At 42.0% G+C, this 20,858-nt stretch overlaps 1 protein-coding gene across 1 annotated transcript in view; it reads left to right on the forward strand.

The window, feature by feature from the left end:
• Positions 1-20,858, forward strand: part of LOC111953238 (WW domain-containing adapter protein with coiled-coil) — a 65,447-nt gene that overhangs the window by 15,772 nt on the left and 28,817 nt on the right. The window contains exons 5-7 of the mRNA XM_023972380.2: positions 7,447-7,562; positions 12,809-12,930; positions 16,831-17,073. Coding sequence (XP_023828148.1) covers positions 7,447-7,562; positions 12,809-12,930; positions 16,831-17,073 — 481 coding nt within the window. The remainder of the gene's footprint in view (positions 1-7,446; positions 7,563-12,808; positions 12,931-16,830; positions 17,074-20,858) is intronic.

Here is a 20,858-nt window from a genome sequence, read left to right on the forward strand (position 1 = left end):
TAAAGGCTTTTTAGTACCTTAAACAAATGTAGCCTATTACTTGCTGAATATAGAGAAAGCATGCAAGCCTATAGGCAATGCATTTATAAACAACCCCATGTCCGGGTGAGTAGAAATTATTTTTGGGCCAGTAGAGTTTTGGCCAACTAGCCTGACCAGGCCATAGGACCACGCAGCCGCCATACCGCTCAGGAAGGAGACGCGTTCTGTCTCCTAGAGATGAACATACTTTGGTGCGAAAAGTGCAAATCAATCCCAGAATAACAGCAAAGGACCTTGTGAAGATGCTGGAGGAAAAAGGGGAGGCTTCCAAGCCGAAGAACACCCTCCCAACCGTGAAGAACGGGGGTGGCAGCATCATGTTGTGGGGGTGCTTTGCTGCAGGGGGGACTGGTGCACTTCAGAAAATAGATGACATCATGAGGATGGAAAATTATGTGGATATATTGAAGCAACATCTCAAGACATCAGCCAGGAAGTTAAAGCTTGGTTGCAAATGGGTCTTCTAAATGGATAATGACCCCAAGCATACTTCCAAAGTTGTGGCAAAATGGCTTAAGTACAACAAAGTCAAGGTATTGGAGTGGCCATCACAAAGCCCTGACCTCAATCCTATAGCAAATTTGTGGGCTGAACTGAAAAAGCGTGTGCGAACAAGGAGGCCTACAAACCTGACTCGGTTACACCAGCTCTGTCAGGAGGAATGGGCCAAAATTCATCCAACTTATTGCGGGAAGCTTGTGGAAGGCTAACCAAAACATTTGACCCAAGTTAAACAATTTAAAGGCAATGCTACCAAATACTAATTGAGTGTATGTAAACTTCTGATCCACTGGGAATGTGATGAAAGAAATAAAAGCTGAAATAAATCATGCTCTACTATTCTGACATTTCACATTCTTAAAATAAAGTGGTGATCCTAACTGACCTAAAACAGGGAATTTTTACTTGGATTAAATATCAGGAATTGTGAAAAACTGAGTTTAAATGTATTTGGCTAACGTGTATGTAAACTTCAACTTTGACGACCCCCCTCCCCCCCCAGGCACAAACATTGAGGGTTCATTGCAACCAACAGGCAGATTTTAGAAGCTGTGTTACCCATTACCACTGAATTTCTTAACTCTAGTTATAGGAGATTACATGCACCGGCTTGTTAAAGCAATCTTGCTTGCAACCAAAAACTCACAAGAATAAACCACCTGGGCCCGGTTTCCATATAGCGATGGAACTTAGGCGTACGATTTTTTTTTAACAATGCATCGTTCACTACAACTGGATGTTCTGGTGCCGCTCTGGAATGTAAGTTTTTCTTACATTTTGTCATACTATATATTTTTTATTTTCCCAGGAATAAATAATTAAATGTTAAGAATTGTTCCTACGACGGCCGAAAAACTCCACGCGGAGACTTTTGCGTCGTTAGACCACGTGTCAGGGATGGGATCTATAGAAAAGCGGGGCTTATTAGGTTTACCCAATAACAATGCACTGAATCACAGATTGGGCACGTTATTGCGCACGTTGTTACAAATCAAATGTATTGAGGCAAATTTTCAGGCAGTAACTGCATTTCGGCAAAATGGAACTCAATTGATTTAAATATGATAGGCTACATGGGCCTACATTTTCCAGTCTTTTATTAATGCAGTCATCTCAGTTTTCATTTGAAGCATCTTTTTATCCTTCACTTATTCATAACAATTGCAAAGACTCTGTATTTGAAGTTGACTTCGTTCTGAAGTTATTGGCAATGTTTAGCGGAGATCTTTCAATAGTGGCGCAAAAGCATCTAACGACGCACTTAGCTGCTACGAGTGGTCTGACGCAGTCGATAAATAACGAGCGTTTTCAAGTGCAACTTTAGTAACGGTGGTTTTGGGAAACAGCTCAGCGATTTAACGATGTTCCTAAGAAGGTTCTAACGATGAACATGGCCGTAAAATGCTTTTAGGAAACCAGGCCTTGATCAGTTGATCTCTTGTTACTGTGTCAAGCGAGTTTGATACAGACAGCTAGGTTCTCCACTACCACCCCCATTGAAATATTGACCTATCAGGGGCATCAGAAACCACAAAGCTGCTCAATGTCAACATACTTATTAGGGTACAGCAATATAGTTGGCCTAAATATTTCGTTAAAATGTTTCACCTTAATGTTGAAACTGCCACGTCTTTTTGGGATATTACAACAACTGATCTAAGCACCTCGCCTCCGTTTCGTCCACAAAACAAGGACAATAAATGAAAGTACTGGGGCGGATGGTTGCGCTATTACCCTAAATGCAGATTCCATCTTTAAATGGCAAAATATTATATACTCCGGGGGAAAAAAGGGAACGTCCTCTCTGTCAACTGTTTTATTTTCAGCAAACTTAACATGAGTAAATATTTGTATAAACAGAAGATTCAACAACTGAGACATAAACTGAAAAAGTTCCACAGACATGTGACTAACAGAAATTGAATAATGTGTCCCTGAACAAAGGGGGGTCAAAATCAAAAGTAATGGCCCTAGCCCTCACCCTCCGATCCAACAGGTCCCAGACGTGCTCAATGGGATTGAGGTCCGGGCTCTTCGCTGGCCATGGCTGGTGGCATTGTCATGCTGGAGGGTCATGTCAGGATGAGCCTGCAGGAGAAGAATACCACATGAAGGAGGAGGATGTCTTCCCTGTAACGCAAAGCTTTGAGATTGCCTGCAATGACAACAAGCTCAGTCCGATGATGCTGAGACACACCGCCCCAGACCATGATGGACCCTCCAAATCGATCCCGCTCCAGAGTACAGGCCTCGGTGTAACACTCATTCCTTTGACGATAAACGTGAATCTGACCATCACCCCTGGTGAGACAAAACGGTGACTCGTCAGTGAAGAGCACTTTTTGTCAGTCCTGTCTGGTCCAGCGACAATGGGTTTGTACCCATAGGCGACGCGGTTGCCGGTGATGTCTGGTGAGGACCTGCCTTACAACAGGCCTACAAGCCCTCAGTCCAGCCTCTCTCAGCCTGTTGCGGACAGTCTGAGCACTGATGGAAGGATTTTGCGTTCCTGGTGTAACTCGGGCAGTTGTTGTTGCCGTCCTGTACCTGTCCCGCAGGTGTGATGTACCGATCCTGTGCGGGTGTCGTTACACATGGTCTGCCACTGCGAGAACGATCAGCTGTCCGTCCTGTCTCCCTGTAGCGCTGTTTTAGTCATCTCACAGTACGGACATTGGAATTTACCAATTTACCCCGGACATTGGAATTGCCCTGGCCACATCTGCGGCCTTCATGCCTCCTTGCAGCATGCCTTAGGCACGTTCACGCAGATGATCAGGGACCCTAGGCATATTTCTTTTGGTGTTTTTCAGTCAGTAGAAAGGCCTCTTTAGTGTCAAAAGTTTTCATAACTGTGACCTTAATTGCCTACCGTCGGTAAGCTGTTAGTGTCTTAACAATCATTCTACAGGTACATGTTCATTAATTGTTTATGGTTCATTGAACAAGCATTGGAAACGGTGTTTAAAGCCTTTACAATGATCTGTGAAGGTATTTGGATTTTATAGTTTATATGCCATTTGAAATAACTTTATTAGCCTACATTTACATTTGATAAATAAATATAGATTATTTAAATCTGACAATTGCCTTGATTTCGTCACARATTTCAAATATGGACAGTCCAGGCATATTTTACCCCCGATCTTGATAAAAATGACCGTTTCAGACAATTATTTTAAAGACTTGTATTTGATTGATTAAATTGGAAACAAATAAAATAAGGGTAGCATTCACCAACATTAGTTTTCCATTCATACGTGTCGGGTAAATTGTCACCGTACATTTGCCTTGGTAAACGAGAAAATATTCTTTCAGTGGTACAGAATGCTTGTCAAACGGATAGATAAATTGTCCTTTCGTCTGCTCAAAAAGTAGGACTTTGATAGCAAGCAGGACCAAGGTAACACCGATATCAAGTGAAGACCTACAGGGGGAAACAGTCTTATGCTTCTATCAGCTGCTAGGCTAATTCCTCTCCTACTTCCGTTTTCATTTAAAAGATGTTAAGTGTGTGTCAAGTGGCTGGCCTCTTCAGTCAGTAATGAGCTGTGAAGCTGCTGTCTTGGATGAATTCATTAACATTTCCCCCAAAAAACGGAACCTGAACACGGCCTTGCCTTGCTTTATTATTGTCCCTAATTATTGGATGACATTGAACATAATTCTTTAGGTTATAATTCTGTTTGTCACTTGTCAAAAATAAAGATTAGCGAAATGCGTTTTATTTAACTTTATTATATTTAGTTGACTGTTAGTATGCACACCATTACTCAACAGGCCTGTAAATACAACATTTGTATCTGTAGTCCCTGGGCAGGTGGTTTTCTGAATCAGGAAACATTATTGCCATGCTACCAATGTTGCAAGGAATTTGTCTTGGTTTTGTACATGGAAGCATCCACCTCAACATTCACAAAAACACCAATATTTTGAAATCTTGAGAAGCCTTGCTAGTTGTCAGTTGGGTTAGCCAGCATCCGTCCCTCCGTCTCATCTCCCAACCAGCCCTGGTATCGGAGCCAAACCTTCATGTCCAGATAGACCCACACATCCTTTACATCTCACATTGCAAGCTCTTGCATCAGACCTAATCCCTCTCTTGTCTCTTGCTGCGGTATATTTTTTCCGCCTCAACTCTTGATGGGATAACATGCATCCTTGTATTTTCTCCTATCCTTACTTAATTGTCCCTACTCATGCTCTTTCCTTTCCCGAATGTCGTCATCTTCTTGCCAAATGTCCCGTTCTCTCTCTCTCTCCCTTCTTACCGAAGATGTCCTCTTCTCTCCCACTCCCTCTTTACCTAAATGCCCCCTGCACCTCCTTCCTGTTCACTGTTCTCTCTCCCCCTTCTTACCTAAATGTCCTCCTCCCTCTCTACCCTACAGTGCCTTCATAAAGTATTCAAACTCCTTGACTTTTTCCACATTTGTTACTCTGAATTTAAAATGGATTCCATTGAGACTTTGTCACTGGCCTAAACACAACACCATATGCACACAAAAAAAATGTATATATATGCACAAAAATATTATTTTGCTCAAATTTTGTGCACAGATCTGTTTACTCCCCTGTAAGTGATTATTTATTATTTGCTCAAATAATCCGTCCACCTGATGGGTGTGCCATATCAAGAAGCGTATTAAACAGCATGATCATTGCACAGTTGCACCTTGTGCTGAGGACAATAAAAGTTACTCCACAATACTAACCTAAATGACAGAGTGAAAAGAAGGAAGCCTGTACATAATATAATATTCCAAAACATGCCTGAGTACCACACTCCATATTTTTGGGATATAAAGAAACAGATTAGAGCTAAGCACAGGCAAAATCCTAGAGGAAAATCTGGTTATCTGCTGTCCAACAGACCCTGGGAGACAAATTCACCTTTCAGCAGGACAATAACCTAAAACACAGGGCCAAATATACAATGCTTACCAAGACTATGCTGAATGTTCTGAGTGGCATCTATGGCAAGAGTTCAATGGCTGTCTAGCGACAACCAACTTGAGAGCTTGAAGAATTGTTTTAATTCATGTGTAAATATAGTACAATCAAGGTGTGCCAAGCTCTTAGACTTACCCAGAAAGACTCTGCCATATGTGAAACCTGTTAGGGCTGCAAGCCCGAGGTCGGTACACTTATGACAACATCCAGCTCAAGTGCAGGGCGCGAAATTCAAAATCTATTTTTTAAAAATATTTAACTTTCACACATTAACAAGTCCAATACAGCATTTGAAAGATAAACATCTTGTGAATCCAGCCAACGTGTCCGATTTTTTAAAATGTTTTACAGCGAAAACACCACGTATATTTATGTTAGTTCACCACCAAATACAAAAGAGGACAGACATTTTTCACAGCACAGGTCGCATGCACAAAGCCAACCTAACTAACCAAGATCCAACCAAACAAACCTAGAAACAACTTCCTCATGACAGTCCTATAACATGTTACACAATAAATCTATGTTTTGTTCGATAAATGTGCATATTTGAGCTATAAATCAGTTTTACATTACTGCTACCATCATAGCTACAGTCAGAAATAGCACGGGAGTAGCCAGAGTAAATACAGACACCAACGTCAACTACCTAATTACTCATCATAAAACATTTCAATGTCTATGGTGTATAACAAATGAAAGACAAAGATCTTGTGAATACAGCCAATATTTCCGAGTTTAAGTGTTTTACAGCGAAAACACAATATAGCGTTATATTAGCTTACTGCAATAGCTAACACACAACAGCATTGATTCCAAGTAATCGGTAGCGATAGCACAGTTCGACAGATATATGAAATAGCATCCCAAATTGGGTCCTTATCTTTGTTGATCTTCCATCAGAATGTTGTACAAGGGGTCCTTTGTCCAGAACCGTCTTTGTTTGGATCCAGAACGAACTCTTTCCCTCTTGAATTAGCAAGCACACTGGCCYTGCGGCGCTAACCTCTCCTTCTTGATCAAATTCATACAACGCATCARGCCTAAAGTCCCGAATAAARTTCAATAATATAATTAAACTATATTGAAAAAACATACTTTAGGATGATATTGTGACATGTATCAAATAAAATCTAAGCCGGAGATCATATTCACCCATAACGACGGTTTTCCAGAAGGCGATTCCAGGTCCAACTTCGCGCCTTCGGAAAAAAAAWMAATGGCGGACCTCTCATTCCAAGAGGATGTATTCAATCCCAGAACAAGATAATCAACTCATTTCTGCTCTCACTTCCGCTTGACACCCAGGGGAAGGTGTATGACGTGTTTCTATAGTCCCAAGTGACATGCCCTTTTTATAGACAAGCTCTTGAACAAAGACCTCGCTTTTGGAAATCTCACTTCCGGATAGGAAATGGGCTGCAGAAAGAGTTCTGGTTCACTTAGAGAAATAATTCAAACGGTTTTAGAAACTAGAGAGTGTTTTCTATCCAATAGTAATAATAATATGCATATTGTACGAGCAAGAATTGAGTACGAGGCAGTTTGAAATGGGCACCTCTTTCCAGGTTACTCAATACTGCCCCTTCAGCCATAACGGTCCGCTGTTGTGAGACCAGTGTCTCGGCAGATTTTATTTATTTTATTTCACCTTTATTTAACCAGGTAGGCAAGTTGAGAACACATTCTCATTTACAATTGCGACCTGGCCAAGATAAAGCAAAGCAGTTCGACACATACAATAACACATAGTTACACATGGAGTAAAACAAACATACAGTCAATAATACAGTGAAAAATAAGTCTATATACAATGTGAGCAATGCCAGCAGATGTTGGCATCCTGTGGTATTCCTGTCTCGGGAGGTCCTCAACATAAAATGTTCCCTTCTCCCTCACTAACCTTTTTCCTTTCTCCCTTACATAAATGTCCTCTTCCCTACTCCTCAGCCATATGAAGATAAAGATGACTGGTCAGAGCACATCAGTTCCTCTGGGAAGAAGTACTACTACAACTGCAGGACCGAGGTCTCACAGTGGGAGAAACCCAAAGAGTGGCTGGAGAGGTACGCATTATGCCATTTTCATTAACATAATACCGATTTCACACTACTGAGCCTAGTTGAGCTGACCTGTGCTGGCTGGCCTGGTTTTCTATTCATTTTTAAAATGCTTGTCTCTTCAGTCCTTGATGAGCTGTGAAACTGATGTTTGAATTCATAAACACCGCTTACCAAAAAACTGAGACTAAGATGGCTTTGCTTTGCTCTACCCTTGTCCTGATTTGTTATTGAATTAAATGTAACATAACAAGCCATATTGTTTGTAAGTTACCATTCCCTTTGTAGGGCCTTAAAAAATCCACATTTCGGAGAACGCGGACAGAATCTTGGAATACAGACATTTAAAACTGGTATTCAACAATATTCAAACATGTATTGAACTTAGSTTAGTAGGAAATCAACTACATTTGTTGAAATTATTAGAAAATGCATTCATAAGACATTAACAAAATGCATCAGTTTTTCATATATTTCTGGAACTTTCTGAAACCGCGTGTTGTACGATTAAGGCAGCCCCCCGCACCTCTCTGATTCAAMGGGGTTGGGTTAAATGCGGACGACACATTTCATTTGAATGCATTGTTGTACCACCGACTAGGTATCCACCTTTCCCTTTCTACATTTTGTGTAGCCGTTAGCGATGATGCTAATAATTATAAAAGTTCTGGTAGAGATGAAAAGGCTTTCCAAAAAACCTTCTCCAGTTAAATGTTAACTACAAAGTAGCCTTCTCGCGAACCAGGCTTCCCTGAAACAGGAAGCATGGCGAAATTCCATGGCAGTAATCCTCTAAAGAGAGTTTGGAAACCTGGTGCATGCGCAGCCACCTCCTGTACTCCTCTTGTTCACCCATGAATGTGTGGCCACGCACGCCTCCAACTCAATCAAGTTTGCAGATGACACAACAGTAGGCTTATTACCAACAATGACGAGACTGCCTACAGGGAGGAGGTGAGGGCTCTGGGAGTGTGGTGCCAGGAAAATATCCTCACTCAACGTCAACAAAACAAGATGATTGTGGACTTCAGGAAACAGCAGAGGGAGCACCCCACCTATCCACATTGACGGGACCGCAGTGGAGAAGGTGGAATCCTTCAAGTTCTTTGGCGTACACATCACTGACAAACTGAAATGGTCCACCCACACAGTGTGGTGAAGAAGGTGCAACAGTGTCTCTTTAACCTCAGGAGGTTGAAGAAATTTGGCTTGGCACCTAAAACCCTAACAAACTTTTACAGATGCACAATTGAGAGCATCCTGTCGGGCTGTATCACCGCCTGGTATGGCAACTGCACCGCCTGCAACCGCAGGGCTCTCCAGAGGGTGGTGTGGTCTGCCCAACGCATCACCGGGGGCAAACTACCTGCCCTCCAGGACACCTACAGCACCCGATGTCACAGGAAGGCCGAAAAGATCAAGGACAACAACCAACCGAGCCACTGCCTGTTCACCCCGCTATCATCCAGAAGGCGAGGTCAGTACAGGTGCATCAAAGCTGGGACCGAGAGACAGAAGCTGTTTTTCAGTCTCAAGGCCATCAGACTGTTAAATAGCCATCACTAGCACGTTAGAGGCTGCTGCCTATATACATAGACTTGAAATTACTGGCCACTTTAATAATGTTTTACATATTTTGTATTTCTCATCTCGTATATACTGTATTCTATTCTACTGCTTATTAGTATATGCCGCTCTGACATTGCTTGTCCATATATTTATATTTTCTTAATTCCATTCCTTTACTTAGATTTGTGTGTATTGGGTATATGTTGTGAAATTGTTAGATATTACTCCACTGTTGGAGCTGGGAACTATCATTTCGCTACACCCGCAATAACAGCTGCTAAACACGTGTATGTGACCAATAACATTTAATTTTTATTTGATCAGTGACGCCTCGCAATCAAATGCATTGCTTTGGCGGAGCTCCAAAGTCGCTCACCAGATTAGTGCCTTAGGAGCAACCGTGCAAAAATTTATCAAATAAAATTAACATCTAATGCTAATCTCCAGGAAGCCTAATTGTCTCCTTATTTTCATGCTGTACTTGCATGACAAGGGTTGGATTTCCGCTAAACAATTTTATGTCCGCACTTACAAGGCATGTACAAACCTGGTATATGGTTTGCCTCATACTGAACATTGTCTACTGGTATCATTTTAAACTGAACATATAACACAACGTGTAAACAGTGTATGAATTTAGCTATTCTCTGCTTCAGATGAGATGCCCATAAGGCCAGTATTGCCATCATACTGTAGGCTTATGGGTGCATTGGCGATGCATGCCTTATGATAAGCTGCAAATAGATTCACATAGCTAATATACTGAGTGTGACAATGAAATAAAACAGATTGGAGTTCTACAACTACACAAAAAGGACATGTTCATTTGGGAATACAACAGACACATTAGACAGAACACCACCCCCTCTTGATTGTGATGTGATTCATCAACATTGACACTAGTTCATTTTTAATAATGGTTTAACACAATGCAAATAGTCCGGGTAGCAATTTGGTTTCCTGTTCAGGAGTCTTATGGCTTGGGGGTCAAAACTGTTGAGAAGCCTTTTTCTCCTAGACTTGGCACTCCGGTACCGCTTACCATGCGGTTGTAGAGAGAACAGTCTATGACTGGGGTGGCTGGGGTCTTTGACAATGTTTAGGGCCTTCCTCTGACACCGCCTGGTATAGAGGTCCTAGATGGTAGGTAGCTTAGCCCCAGTGATGTACTGGGCCGTACGCACTACCCTCTGTAGTGCCTTGCGGTTGGAGGCTGAGCAATTGCCGTACCAGTCAGTGATGCAACCGGTCAGGATGCTCTCAATGTTGCAGCTGTAGAACCTTTTGAGGATCACAGGACCCATGCCAAATCTTTTTAGTTTCCTGAGGGGGAATAGGCTTTGTTGTGCCCTCTTCACGACTGTTTTGGTGTGTTTGAACCATTCTAGTTTGTTGGTGATGTGGACACCAAGAAACTTGAAGCTCTCAACCGGCTCCACTACAGCCCTGTCGATGAGAATGGGGGAGTGCTCGGTTAGGTGAACAAAAACTCCAGACCAGTGGTGGCCAACCTTGCTCCAATGATCCCTGATCTACAGGGTGAGCATACTTCAATTCCAGCCCAGCAATAGCGCACTTGCCTATCAACTCATAAGGTTGAATCAGGTGTGTTATTGCTTGTCTGAAATAGAAGCCTGCACATCCAGCAGACCTCCAGCATGATTGGCCTGCTCCAATTGTTGTAGATTTTAACTATTTTTGTATACAACATTTGCTGACATAGGTAGGCCTACACATGTAACCCATGCCCTTAGTCTGTTGGGGCCTCTCCATCAGGCGTTGACAGCTTTCCATGTCTGAAGACAGAAAACATCACAGAAATCGGCTTCATAATACTCAAATTAGACAGAACTAAATATTATGTTGCCATTTATCGCTCTGTCCTCAGTTTTCCCATCTAGGTACTGGAACTGGAGAATTTTTTCATAATGTCCTCCCACAAAATGACCTGCCCTATCCAATAGCTAGCCTAGGCAGCCAATAGTGCATGGGCGCTAGATCTGCACAATCTGCTGCCTAGGGTATTAGCCTACACTATCCCTTTAATGACAGCAGCAATTTCAACCTCTTCCATGGCTGTTATTTACGCTTTTGGTGACTATTTTTTTGCTAGCTAATAGGATGTTAGGTGATTACATTTAATTCACTTAGCTAAATAGTGTGGAAAGTTGGCTAGCTAGCAGCTCAGTTGTGTTAGCCTACAAAGTGGCCTACTTGTAGCCAGCCAGCTAGCTAATAATACATGGTTTAATAAAGAAAAACATGTATTTACTTGAGTAGGTTCTCCCATTGCCTCTGCTGTTTGACCAAGGACCCAATCTTAATGTTTTTGGTGGTAGCACAGCCAGTGGCCACGTGGACGAATGGAGACTAGGGAAAAAAGTTTTTGTCATCAGAGCGGTAAAGAACGTGCTGTGATGTTTGACTTTTACCAGCGTAATCCACTTTCAATTTCTATAAATAGCAGACTATCGGCCACACTTAAACTAGCATAGGCAACAACTACCCGGACGGAAAACAGTGACGTATATAACACAGCACCCGTTCTATGGGCGTGTGGGTGGAGGGTTCTTGAAATGTAACATCCAATCAAAATCCCAGTTGACCATTCAAAAGGTTTTTGCAATACAAAATTCTCCAGACTTTAAAGGGAGGCGTGACGACGTGATTTGAGGTATGACAACGTGAGACTAACTACAAAGTAGCCTACCTGACAGAATTATATCATTATTTGCATCAATCCTGTGGCCATTTTGTTTTGCAAACTTTGCAATCACAGGAGCGCTACAGAAACATTGCTAACCAAACAACAGTCTCTGACTGGTACACACTTGAATTAAAGGGTAACTACACCCAAAACCCAGACATTTCTTTAGATTTGTTTTCCCATCATTATKATTTGAACACTGCAAATTGACCACAACTAAGCCCAACAATAGATTGTATTTGAAAATAACATTTTCATACCTTGATTGAGACGCGATCACGTCTTTTATTAGGTAGAACACTAACAGATTTCCTAAATTAATTGCCAATCCATGATTTAGAACATATTTTGTTTTCTATTAAAAGGGTAGGATTTTTGTGAGCAAAAACTGGGAAAAACAAAAACCTGGACTAAAAGGAGAAAATGGAATTTGGTGAGAAACTAAACTCAATGAAATGTATTTATAAAGCCCTTTTTACATCAGCCGATGTCACAAAGTGCTATAAAGAAACCCAGCCTAAAACCCCAAACGGCAAGCAATGCAGATGTAGAAGCACAGTGGCTAGGAAAAACTCCCTAGAAAGGCATGAACCTAGGAAGAAACCATGCTCTGAGGGGTAGCTGGTCCTCTTCTGGCTGTGCTGGGTTGAGATTATAACAGTACATGGCCAAAATGTTCACACGTTCATAGATGATCCGCAGGGTCAAATAATTATAATAATAGTGGTTGTAGAGGGGGCAACGGGTCAGCACCTCAGGAGTAAATTTCAGTTGGCTTTTTCATACAGATTAAACTGAATCGGGCAAAAAATTCAAACATATTATATAGGGCTCTACCTTTGCGCAGATCTTCCTCATCTTTGAGTGACAATGTATTTTACTTACCTTAGGGCCCTGGTCAAAAGTAGTGATGGATGGATGATGCCATTTGAGATGCAAACTTGAGCTCTAACTTGACTGTTTGTTTGTTTCCCAGAGAGCAGAGGCAGAAGGAGTCCTCCACTAAGTTGACGCCGGTCAACAGTTTCCCCAAAGACAGGGACTACAGACGGGAGGCCATGCAGCAGGCTACATCAGCCACTGGCTTTACTGCTGCTAGTAAGTCTTTAAAAAATGTTACATTTTTCTTTTCTTTTCTACAAGCTCTCCCATTGAGGTACAAAAGTAGGCTTGGGCGGTGTCATGCCTTCATACCGACTCTGTGCCATACTGGGATATTCGGTAATACCTGCACTAAGCACAAGGGACGCTATTTTCTAACAATGCTAACAAGTGCATGTAAAATCCCATAGAGAATTCTAAATAAATGGTAACGAGCGCATTGCAAATATTTTATACCGTCTCTGATCTAAACTATTTAAGGACAAACATCCCAGTTCATACAAGTAACTCTAAAATAGTACTCAGTTTGCTGCATGCCCAAAACATATTAGACTGCAAGGCTCTTGATCCAGGAGGGGGTTCTCTGCGACGCTTGATTTTGGTAGAAGCTAACCGCTTAGCTAGATAGCTAACTAGCTACTAAATTAGCAAACCAAATGCACAACTGCAGAGCATTTAGAACATTTTAGACAGTTAACTTAATAGTTAAGATATCTAGCTGGCAATCATTTAGTTGTGAATTCCATACTGTAACTACATCTAGGGTTTTTAAGCCTTGAAATTTTGCTTAAATTCATGAAAAAAGTTGCCTTATAACAGTGAACCTTTTTTTGTTGGATATACATAAGGCAATTCTAGGTCTTGTGGCATATTTTGGTTAAACTATCCCCAATTCAATGGAATTGCAACCCTCTGCATGCACAGTGCATTCTTCCATCACATGTGCCAGTGCACTCTTCCATCACATGTACAGCTGATTCTCAAGATCTTGCACACTAATGAGATGCTATTGAGCCCACACTACTACACTCTGGGCCAAGGACTACATGCTTTCTGGTAAGTTTTGATTACAATAGTGGGTGGGGTGAATATATTTTATGACARACTCTACCGTTTGAAAGTTTGGGGACACTTAGAAATGTCCTTGTTTTTGAAAGAAAAACACATTTTTGTCCATTAAAATAACATCAGATTGATCAGAAATACAGTGTAGACATTGTTAATGTTGTAAATGACTATTGTAGCTGGAAACTGCTTTAAAACAACAATTWAAAAAAAAATGAATATCTACATTGGTTTACAGAGGCCCATTATCAGCAACCATCACTCCTGTGTTCCAATGGCACGTTGTGTTAGAAAACCCTTTTGCAATTGTTAGCACAGGTGAAAACTGTAGTGCTGATTTAAAGAACCAATACAACTGGCCTTCTTTAGACTAGTTGAGTATCTGGAGCGTCAGCATTTGTGGGTTCGATTACAGGCTCAAAATGGACAAAAACAAAACTTTCTTCTGAAACTCGTCAGTCTATTCTTGTTTTGAGAAATGAAGGCTATTCCATGTAATAAATTGCCAAGAAACTGAAGATCTCATACAGCGCTGTGTACTACTCCCTTCACAGAGCAGCGCAAACTGGCTCTAACCAGAATAGAAACAGTGGGAGGCCCCGGTGCACACCTGGGCAAGAGGACAAGTACATTAGAGTTGAGTAACAGACACCTCACAAGAACTCAACTGGCAGCTTCATTAACCTCTCTGGGGTAGGTGGGATGCAATCGTCCCACCTAGCCAATAGCCAGGGAAAATACAGAGCCATATTCAAATAAAATGATATAAAAATCAAACTTTCATTAAATCACACATGTAAGATACCAAATTAAAGCTACACTCGTTGTGAATCCAGCCAACATGTCAGATTTCAAAAAGGCTTTTCGGCGAAAGCATAAGATGCTGTTATCTGATGATAGCATAACAGTTAACAAAGAGAGTAGCATATTTCAACACTGCAGGCACAACACAAAACACAGAAATAAAGATATAATTCATGCCTTGGCGAGCTTCTTCTGTTAGCACTCCAATATGTCCCATAAACATCACAAATGGTCCTTTTGTTCGATTAATTCCGTCGATATATATCCAAAATATCAATTTATTTGGCGCGTTTCATCCAGAAAAACACAGCTTCCAACTTGCGCAACGTCACTACAAAATATATCAAAAGTTACATGTAAACTTTACCAAAACACTTCAAACTACTTTTGTAATACAACGTTAGGTATTTTTAAACATTAATAATCTATCAATTTGAAGACGGGATGATCTGTGTTCAATACAAAAAGAAAACAAACTGACCCAACTTTTTGGGTAATGTGCCTCTCTCAAACAATTTACTTCAAGTGACCCTCATTTACGATGGCCGTACTTCTTCATTACACAAAGGAATAACCTCAACCAATTTCCAAAGACTGGTGACATCCAGTGGAAGCGGTAGGAACTGCAAACAAGTCCCTTAGAAATCTGGTGTCCCAATAAACTCATTGAAAAGACAGTGACCTCAAAAAAAGAATTCTGAATGGTTTGTCCTCAGGGTTTTGCCTGCTACATAAGTTCTGTAATACTCACAGACATCATTCAAACAGTTTTAGAAACTTCAGAGTGTTTCCTATCCAAATCTACTAATACTATGCATATTTTATATTCTGGGGAGGAGTAGGAGGCAGTTGAATTTGGGCATGCTATTTATCCAAAAGTGAAAATGTTGCCCCCTACCCCAAAGAAGTTAAATAGTACCCGCAAAACACCAGTCTCAACGTCAACAGTGAAGAGGCGACTCCGACAGCTCCTCTGTCCAGTGTCTGTGTTCTTTTGCCCATCTTAATCTTTTATTTGTATTGGCCAGTCTGAGATATGGCTTTTCTTTGTAACTCTGCCTAGAAGGCCAGCATCCCAGAGTCGCCTCTTCACCGTTGACGTTCAAAACCACTCTTATAATTCTCTGGTATTTGTGACTTGGTGTTTTCATCTAATCTATGGCTGTCATTGTCTGAGTGAAAGTGTAATCACTTACTGGAGATACTGCGGGAGTGGTGGTGGCTCGTGTTGGTGAGCGTGTGCCTGTGCTGTACAGCCAGATGGGGAGGACAGTCTAGCAGGGGCTTCTAACCAGACTTCGAAAGCCTGTTGATTTGAGATGGTTTGAATCATTAGAATATTTATCCAAGATAGAACTACTTTGTACAGTGTGGTCCGAAATGAACACCCTTGATAAAGATGAGCAATAATGACTGTGTAAAATAAATTATTCAAATACAGAGCTATATTGTATGCCTAAGAAAATGGGTAAAGTARATTTACAATTTGCTCAAATACATTTCGTGTAACAAGTAATATTAAAAGTTAGGTATGGGTCAAAATTGACACCCCTAAAGATTATTATAAATAAAGTAGTCGAACGTTTATTTGATCCCGTATTCCTAGCATTCAACATCTCTTGTGACTCTACAAACTTGGATGAATCTATTACCCACAATACCCCATAGTGAGAAAGCAAAAATAGTAATAATTTATTACAAATAAAAACCTGAAATATGACATTTCCATAAGTATTCAGACCCTTTACTCAGTACTTTGTTGAAGCACTTTTTGCAGCGATTACAGCATCAAGTCTTCTTGGGTATGGTGCTACAAGCTTGGCACACCTGTATTTGGGGAGTTTCTCCCATTTTTTTCTGCAGATCCCCTTAAGCTCTGTCAGGTTGGATGGGGAGCGTTGCAGCACAGCTATTTACAGGTCTCTCCAGAGATGTTCAACCGGGTTCAAGTCCGGGCTCTGGCTGGGCCACTCAAGGACATTTGGAGACTTGTCCCAAAGCCACTCCTGCATTGTCTTGGCTGAGTGCTTAGGGTCATTGTTCTGTTTTTATCATGTGTTTTTATTTAACTAGGCAAGTCAGTTAAGAACAAATGTATTTTCAATGATGGCCTACCCTGGCCAAACCCTGACGGCGCTGGGCCAATTGTGCGCCACTCTATGGGACTCGCGATCGCAGCCATTTGAGATCTTACAAGGCTGCCTCCCTCACTCCTTCCCCTTCCTCCTCTCCTCCCTCCCTCCACAGAATCGGCCCAGGCGGAGAAGCAGCCAGCATTGGCGTCCTCCTCAGGCTCGGGCCTGAACCCCACATCGGTTACCCCCGGTTCCTCTTCGGCCTCCACCACGGTGCCCGTGTCCCCGGTCCTGCAGTCCCCCGTCCATACCCCCCTGCTCCAGGACCCCTCACTGCTCAGACAGCTTCTCCCAGCACTTCAGACCGCCCTACAGCTTAACAACGCCAGCGTCGACATGGCCAAGATCAACGAGGGTAAGAGAGTCACGTGCGCACACACCATGTCCTCTGACGAGTCTTACATGTGAGGGTTATGGTGGTAAATGCTTTCGCAGCCAGCAAATTATGGGTCAGCGCCATCTGTTTATCTCTTAGACCCAGTATTCTCTTACCCTTCTATCCACAACACTGTAATAGCTCAGACACACACACAATAGAGGGTACTGAATGCTTCTGAAGCAAATTAAGATTGGAGTGTTTGTTTTGGTCATGATGGTGACTCAGACCAGTAGTCTTTCAACCTTTCTTTTACTGCCCTCTGAGGACACTACACAGGTACTAGGCAGGTACAGTTGAAGTCGGAAGTTTACATACACCTTAAACAAATACATTTAAACTCAGTTTTTCCACAATTCCTGGCATTTAATCCTATTAAAAATTCCCTGTCTTAGGTCAGTTAGGATCACCACTTTATTTTAAGAATGTGAAATGTCAGAATAATAGTAGAGTGATTTATTTCAGCTTTTTCTTTCATCACATTCCCAGTGGGTCAGCAGTTTACATACACAACATTTGTATTTGGTAGCATTGCCTTTAAATTGTTTAAACTTGGGTCAGCCTTCCACAATAGGTTGGGTGAATTTTGGCCCATTCCTCCTGACAGAGCTGGTGTAACTGAGTCAGGTTTGTAGGCCTCGTTGCTCGCACACGCTTTTTCAGTTCTGCTCACACATTTTCTATGGGATTGAGGTCAGGGCTTTGATGGCCACTCCAATACCTTGACTTTGTTGTCCTTAAGCCATTTTGCCACAACTTTGGAAGTATGCTTGGGGTCATTATCCATTTGGAAGACCCATTTGCAACCAAGCTTTAACTTCCTGACTGATGTCTTGAGATTTTGCTTCAATATATCCACACAATTTTCCATCCTCATGATGCCATCTATTTTCTGAAGTGCACCTGCAGCAAAGCACCCCACAACATGATGCGGCCACCCCGTGCTTACGGTTGGGATGGTGTTGTTCGGCTTGCAAGCCTCCCCCTTTTTCCTCCAAACATAGCGATGGTCATTATGGCAAAACAGTTCTATTTTTGTTTCATCAGACCAGAGAACATTTCTCCAAAAAGTACGAGCTTTGTCCCTCTATGCAGTTGCAAACCGTAGTCTGGCTTTCTTATGGCGGTTTTGGAGCAGTGGCTTCTTCCTTGCTTAGCGGCTTTTCAGGTTATGTCGATATAGGACTCGTTTGACTGTGGATATAGATACTTTTGTACATGTTTCCTCCAGCATCTTCACAAGGTCTTTTGCTGTTCTGGGATTGATTTGCGCTTTTCGCACCAACGTACGTTCACCTCAAGGAGACAGAACGAGTCTCCTTCCTCAGCAGTATGACGGCTGCGTGGTCCCATGATGTTTATACTTGTTTACTATTGTTTGTACAGATGAACGTGGTACCTTCAGGCGTTTGGTAATTGCTCCCAAGGATGAACCAGACTTGTGGAGGTCTCATTTTTTTTCTTGGCTGATTTCTTTGCTTATCCCAAGAGGCACTGAGTTTGAAGGTAGGCCTTGAAATACATCCACAGGTACACCTCCAATTGACTCAAATGATGCCAATTAGCCTAACAGAAGCTTCTAAAGCCATGACATAATTTTCGGGAATTTTCCAAGCTGTTTAAAGGCACAGTCAACTATAAGTGAAATAATCTGTCTGTAAACAATTGTTGGAAAAATGACTTGTCATGTACAAAGTAGATGTCCTAACTGACTTGCCAATACTATAGTTTAACCTCTTTGGGATTGCCCCCCTTTTTCTCAATTTCCGCCTGAAAACATACCCTAATCTAACTGCTTGTAGCTCAGGCCTAGAAGGAAGGATATGCATATTCTTGGTATCATTTGAAAGGAAACATTCTGAAGTTTGTGTAAATGTGAATTGAATGTAGGAGAATATAACACAATAGATCTGGTAGAAGAAAATACAAGGAAATCAACAGACGTTTTTTGTTCTTTTACTGTTGTTGCATCTTTAAAAATCAACAAGAAAGGCCAAACATTCAGTTATGATACTGGGGATCATTTCAAATGAGAACATAGGTAGGCAACAGTATTTTACCAAAGTTTCAGATGGATACATTCAGGAATGAGTGAGGTACATGCCATTGAGCATGAGGTCAACCAGGTGTCCCTCACAAGTTTCCCAAATGTACCCAAGTGGCCGAATTGGTACAATGATACAATGATACAAAACCTATATACAAAATACAAAACAATTATTCTAACATACCCCAAAAAATATATATTTGAAAAATTCAAGAAAAAAAAATGAATATTCAAAAAAATAAAAAAAATAACAAGGGGAACTATTTACACTTCAAATGTTCAATCATGTGAAGACTCTCTGTCCTCTAAACAATGTTGCGCTCCTGATGCCATATCCCATAGCAGTCTCTCTCTGGTGTGAAACAGAGGGTCACAGCACAGGTGGTGCAGGTGACAGGGGACTTCTTGTGGCACAGGGCACAACGAAGCCGCCCTACTGTGCCCCTTTTTCCCCGAGGCACATCCCTGCCTGCAATGATGAACTTCAGCATGTGCGTACCGCTGGTTGGAGCAGAAGGGACAGAGGTAGAGGGGACAGAAGGTGCTACAGTGTTCTTTGACCGGAGTTAGCAAGCTCCTGGATGAGCTGCTCCCTAAAGGGTAGCTGTGAGATGGGGGCTGTCCACAGTTCTTGGCCATTTCCTTCTGGAGGATGAAGGAATTCACCACAGCAATGTCAATAAAATGATAGACAGCGTTTTGTACCATTTCATGCTTGTGAAGGACATTGTAATATCCTATCAGCGCATCCGATAGGTCTACACCCCCCATGCTCTTGTTGTAATCCTTCACAGCATCTGGAATGGGGACATTTCTGGCAGTCCAAGCGCCTGTAGGACCTTTCAAACGTCGAACAACGTGATCCCCACCGAACGACTTGTGAATAGTGGAACACATGACTACCTCTCGAGTGTCCATCCACTTCACAAACAGCAAACCATCTTCACGGATCCATCTCATGGTACCCCGCTCAGCCCGCTTAGGCATGTCGTTACCCTGGTTTTTGGAAAACCCACTCGGTTGGTCCGAATGGTGCCACAGGCCCACATCTCCAGCTTCCTCAGGTCTGTGAACAGGGTAGGGCTTGTGTAGAAGTTGTCTACAAATAGTTTGTAGCCCTTCCCCAGCAGCTGGAAATCTAATAACTGCATCACAGAATCATAAAATGAGTCCCTTACCGCTCGCACAAGTGTTCTTCCCCTCATAGACAAAAAAATTGCATGTGTATGCACACGCAGAATCGGCCAAAACAAACAGCTTGTATCCCCATTTTGTCGGTTTGTTGCGCATGTACTGTTTTAGGCCAATTCTGGCCTGAGGCTACCATTCTCTCATCTATGGAAAGGTTCTGGGCGGGCTGAAAATAGGTCTTGCATGCCTCAACGATATCGTGGTAGAGAGGTTTGATCTTGCAGAGCTTATCAAACCCTGCTGTGCCTCTTTCGCCTCGTTGTCCTTATCAACCTCTGGTCACTAATGTGAAGTGCCCGTGAAATTGTCAGAAACCTAGTACAAGACATGACCGTTGAGGGGAAAGGCAGTTGATAGAGGGGTGCAGTTTTCCAGTAGTCTTTCAGGGTTTTCAACTTCACCAGCCCCATGTAATGACCATAGACAGGTAGCAAAACAGATCTGAAATGGAAATGTCCTTCCATGCCTCTGTCTTGCCTTCCTGCTTCTTAGCCCCATATTTATTAGTGTTCATCACCAGGGGTTC

This window comes from Salvelinus sp. IW2-2015, linkage group LG27 (genome assembly GCF_002910315.2).
Source record: "Salvelinus sp. IW2-2015 linkage group LG27, ASM291031v2, whole genome shotgun sequence".
Taxonomy (NCBI): Eukaryota; Metazoa; Chordata; class Actinopteri; order Salmoniformes; family Salmonidae; genus Salvelinus; species Salvelinus sp. IW2-2015.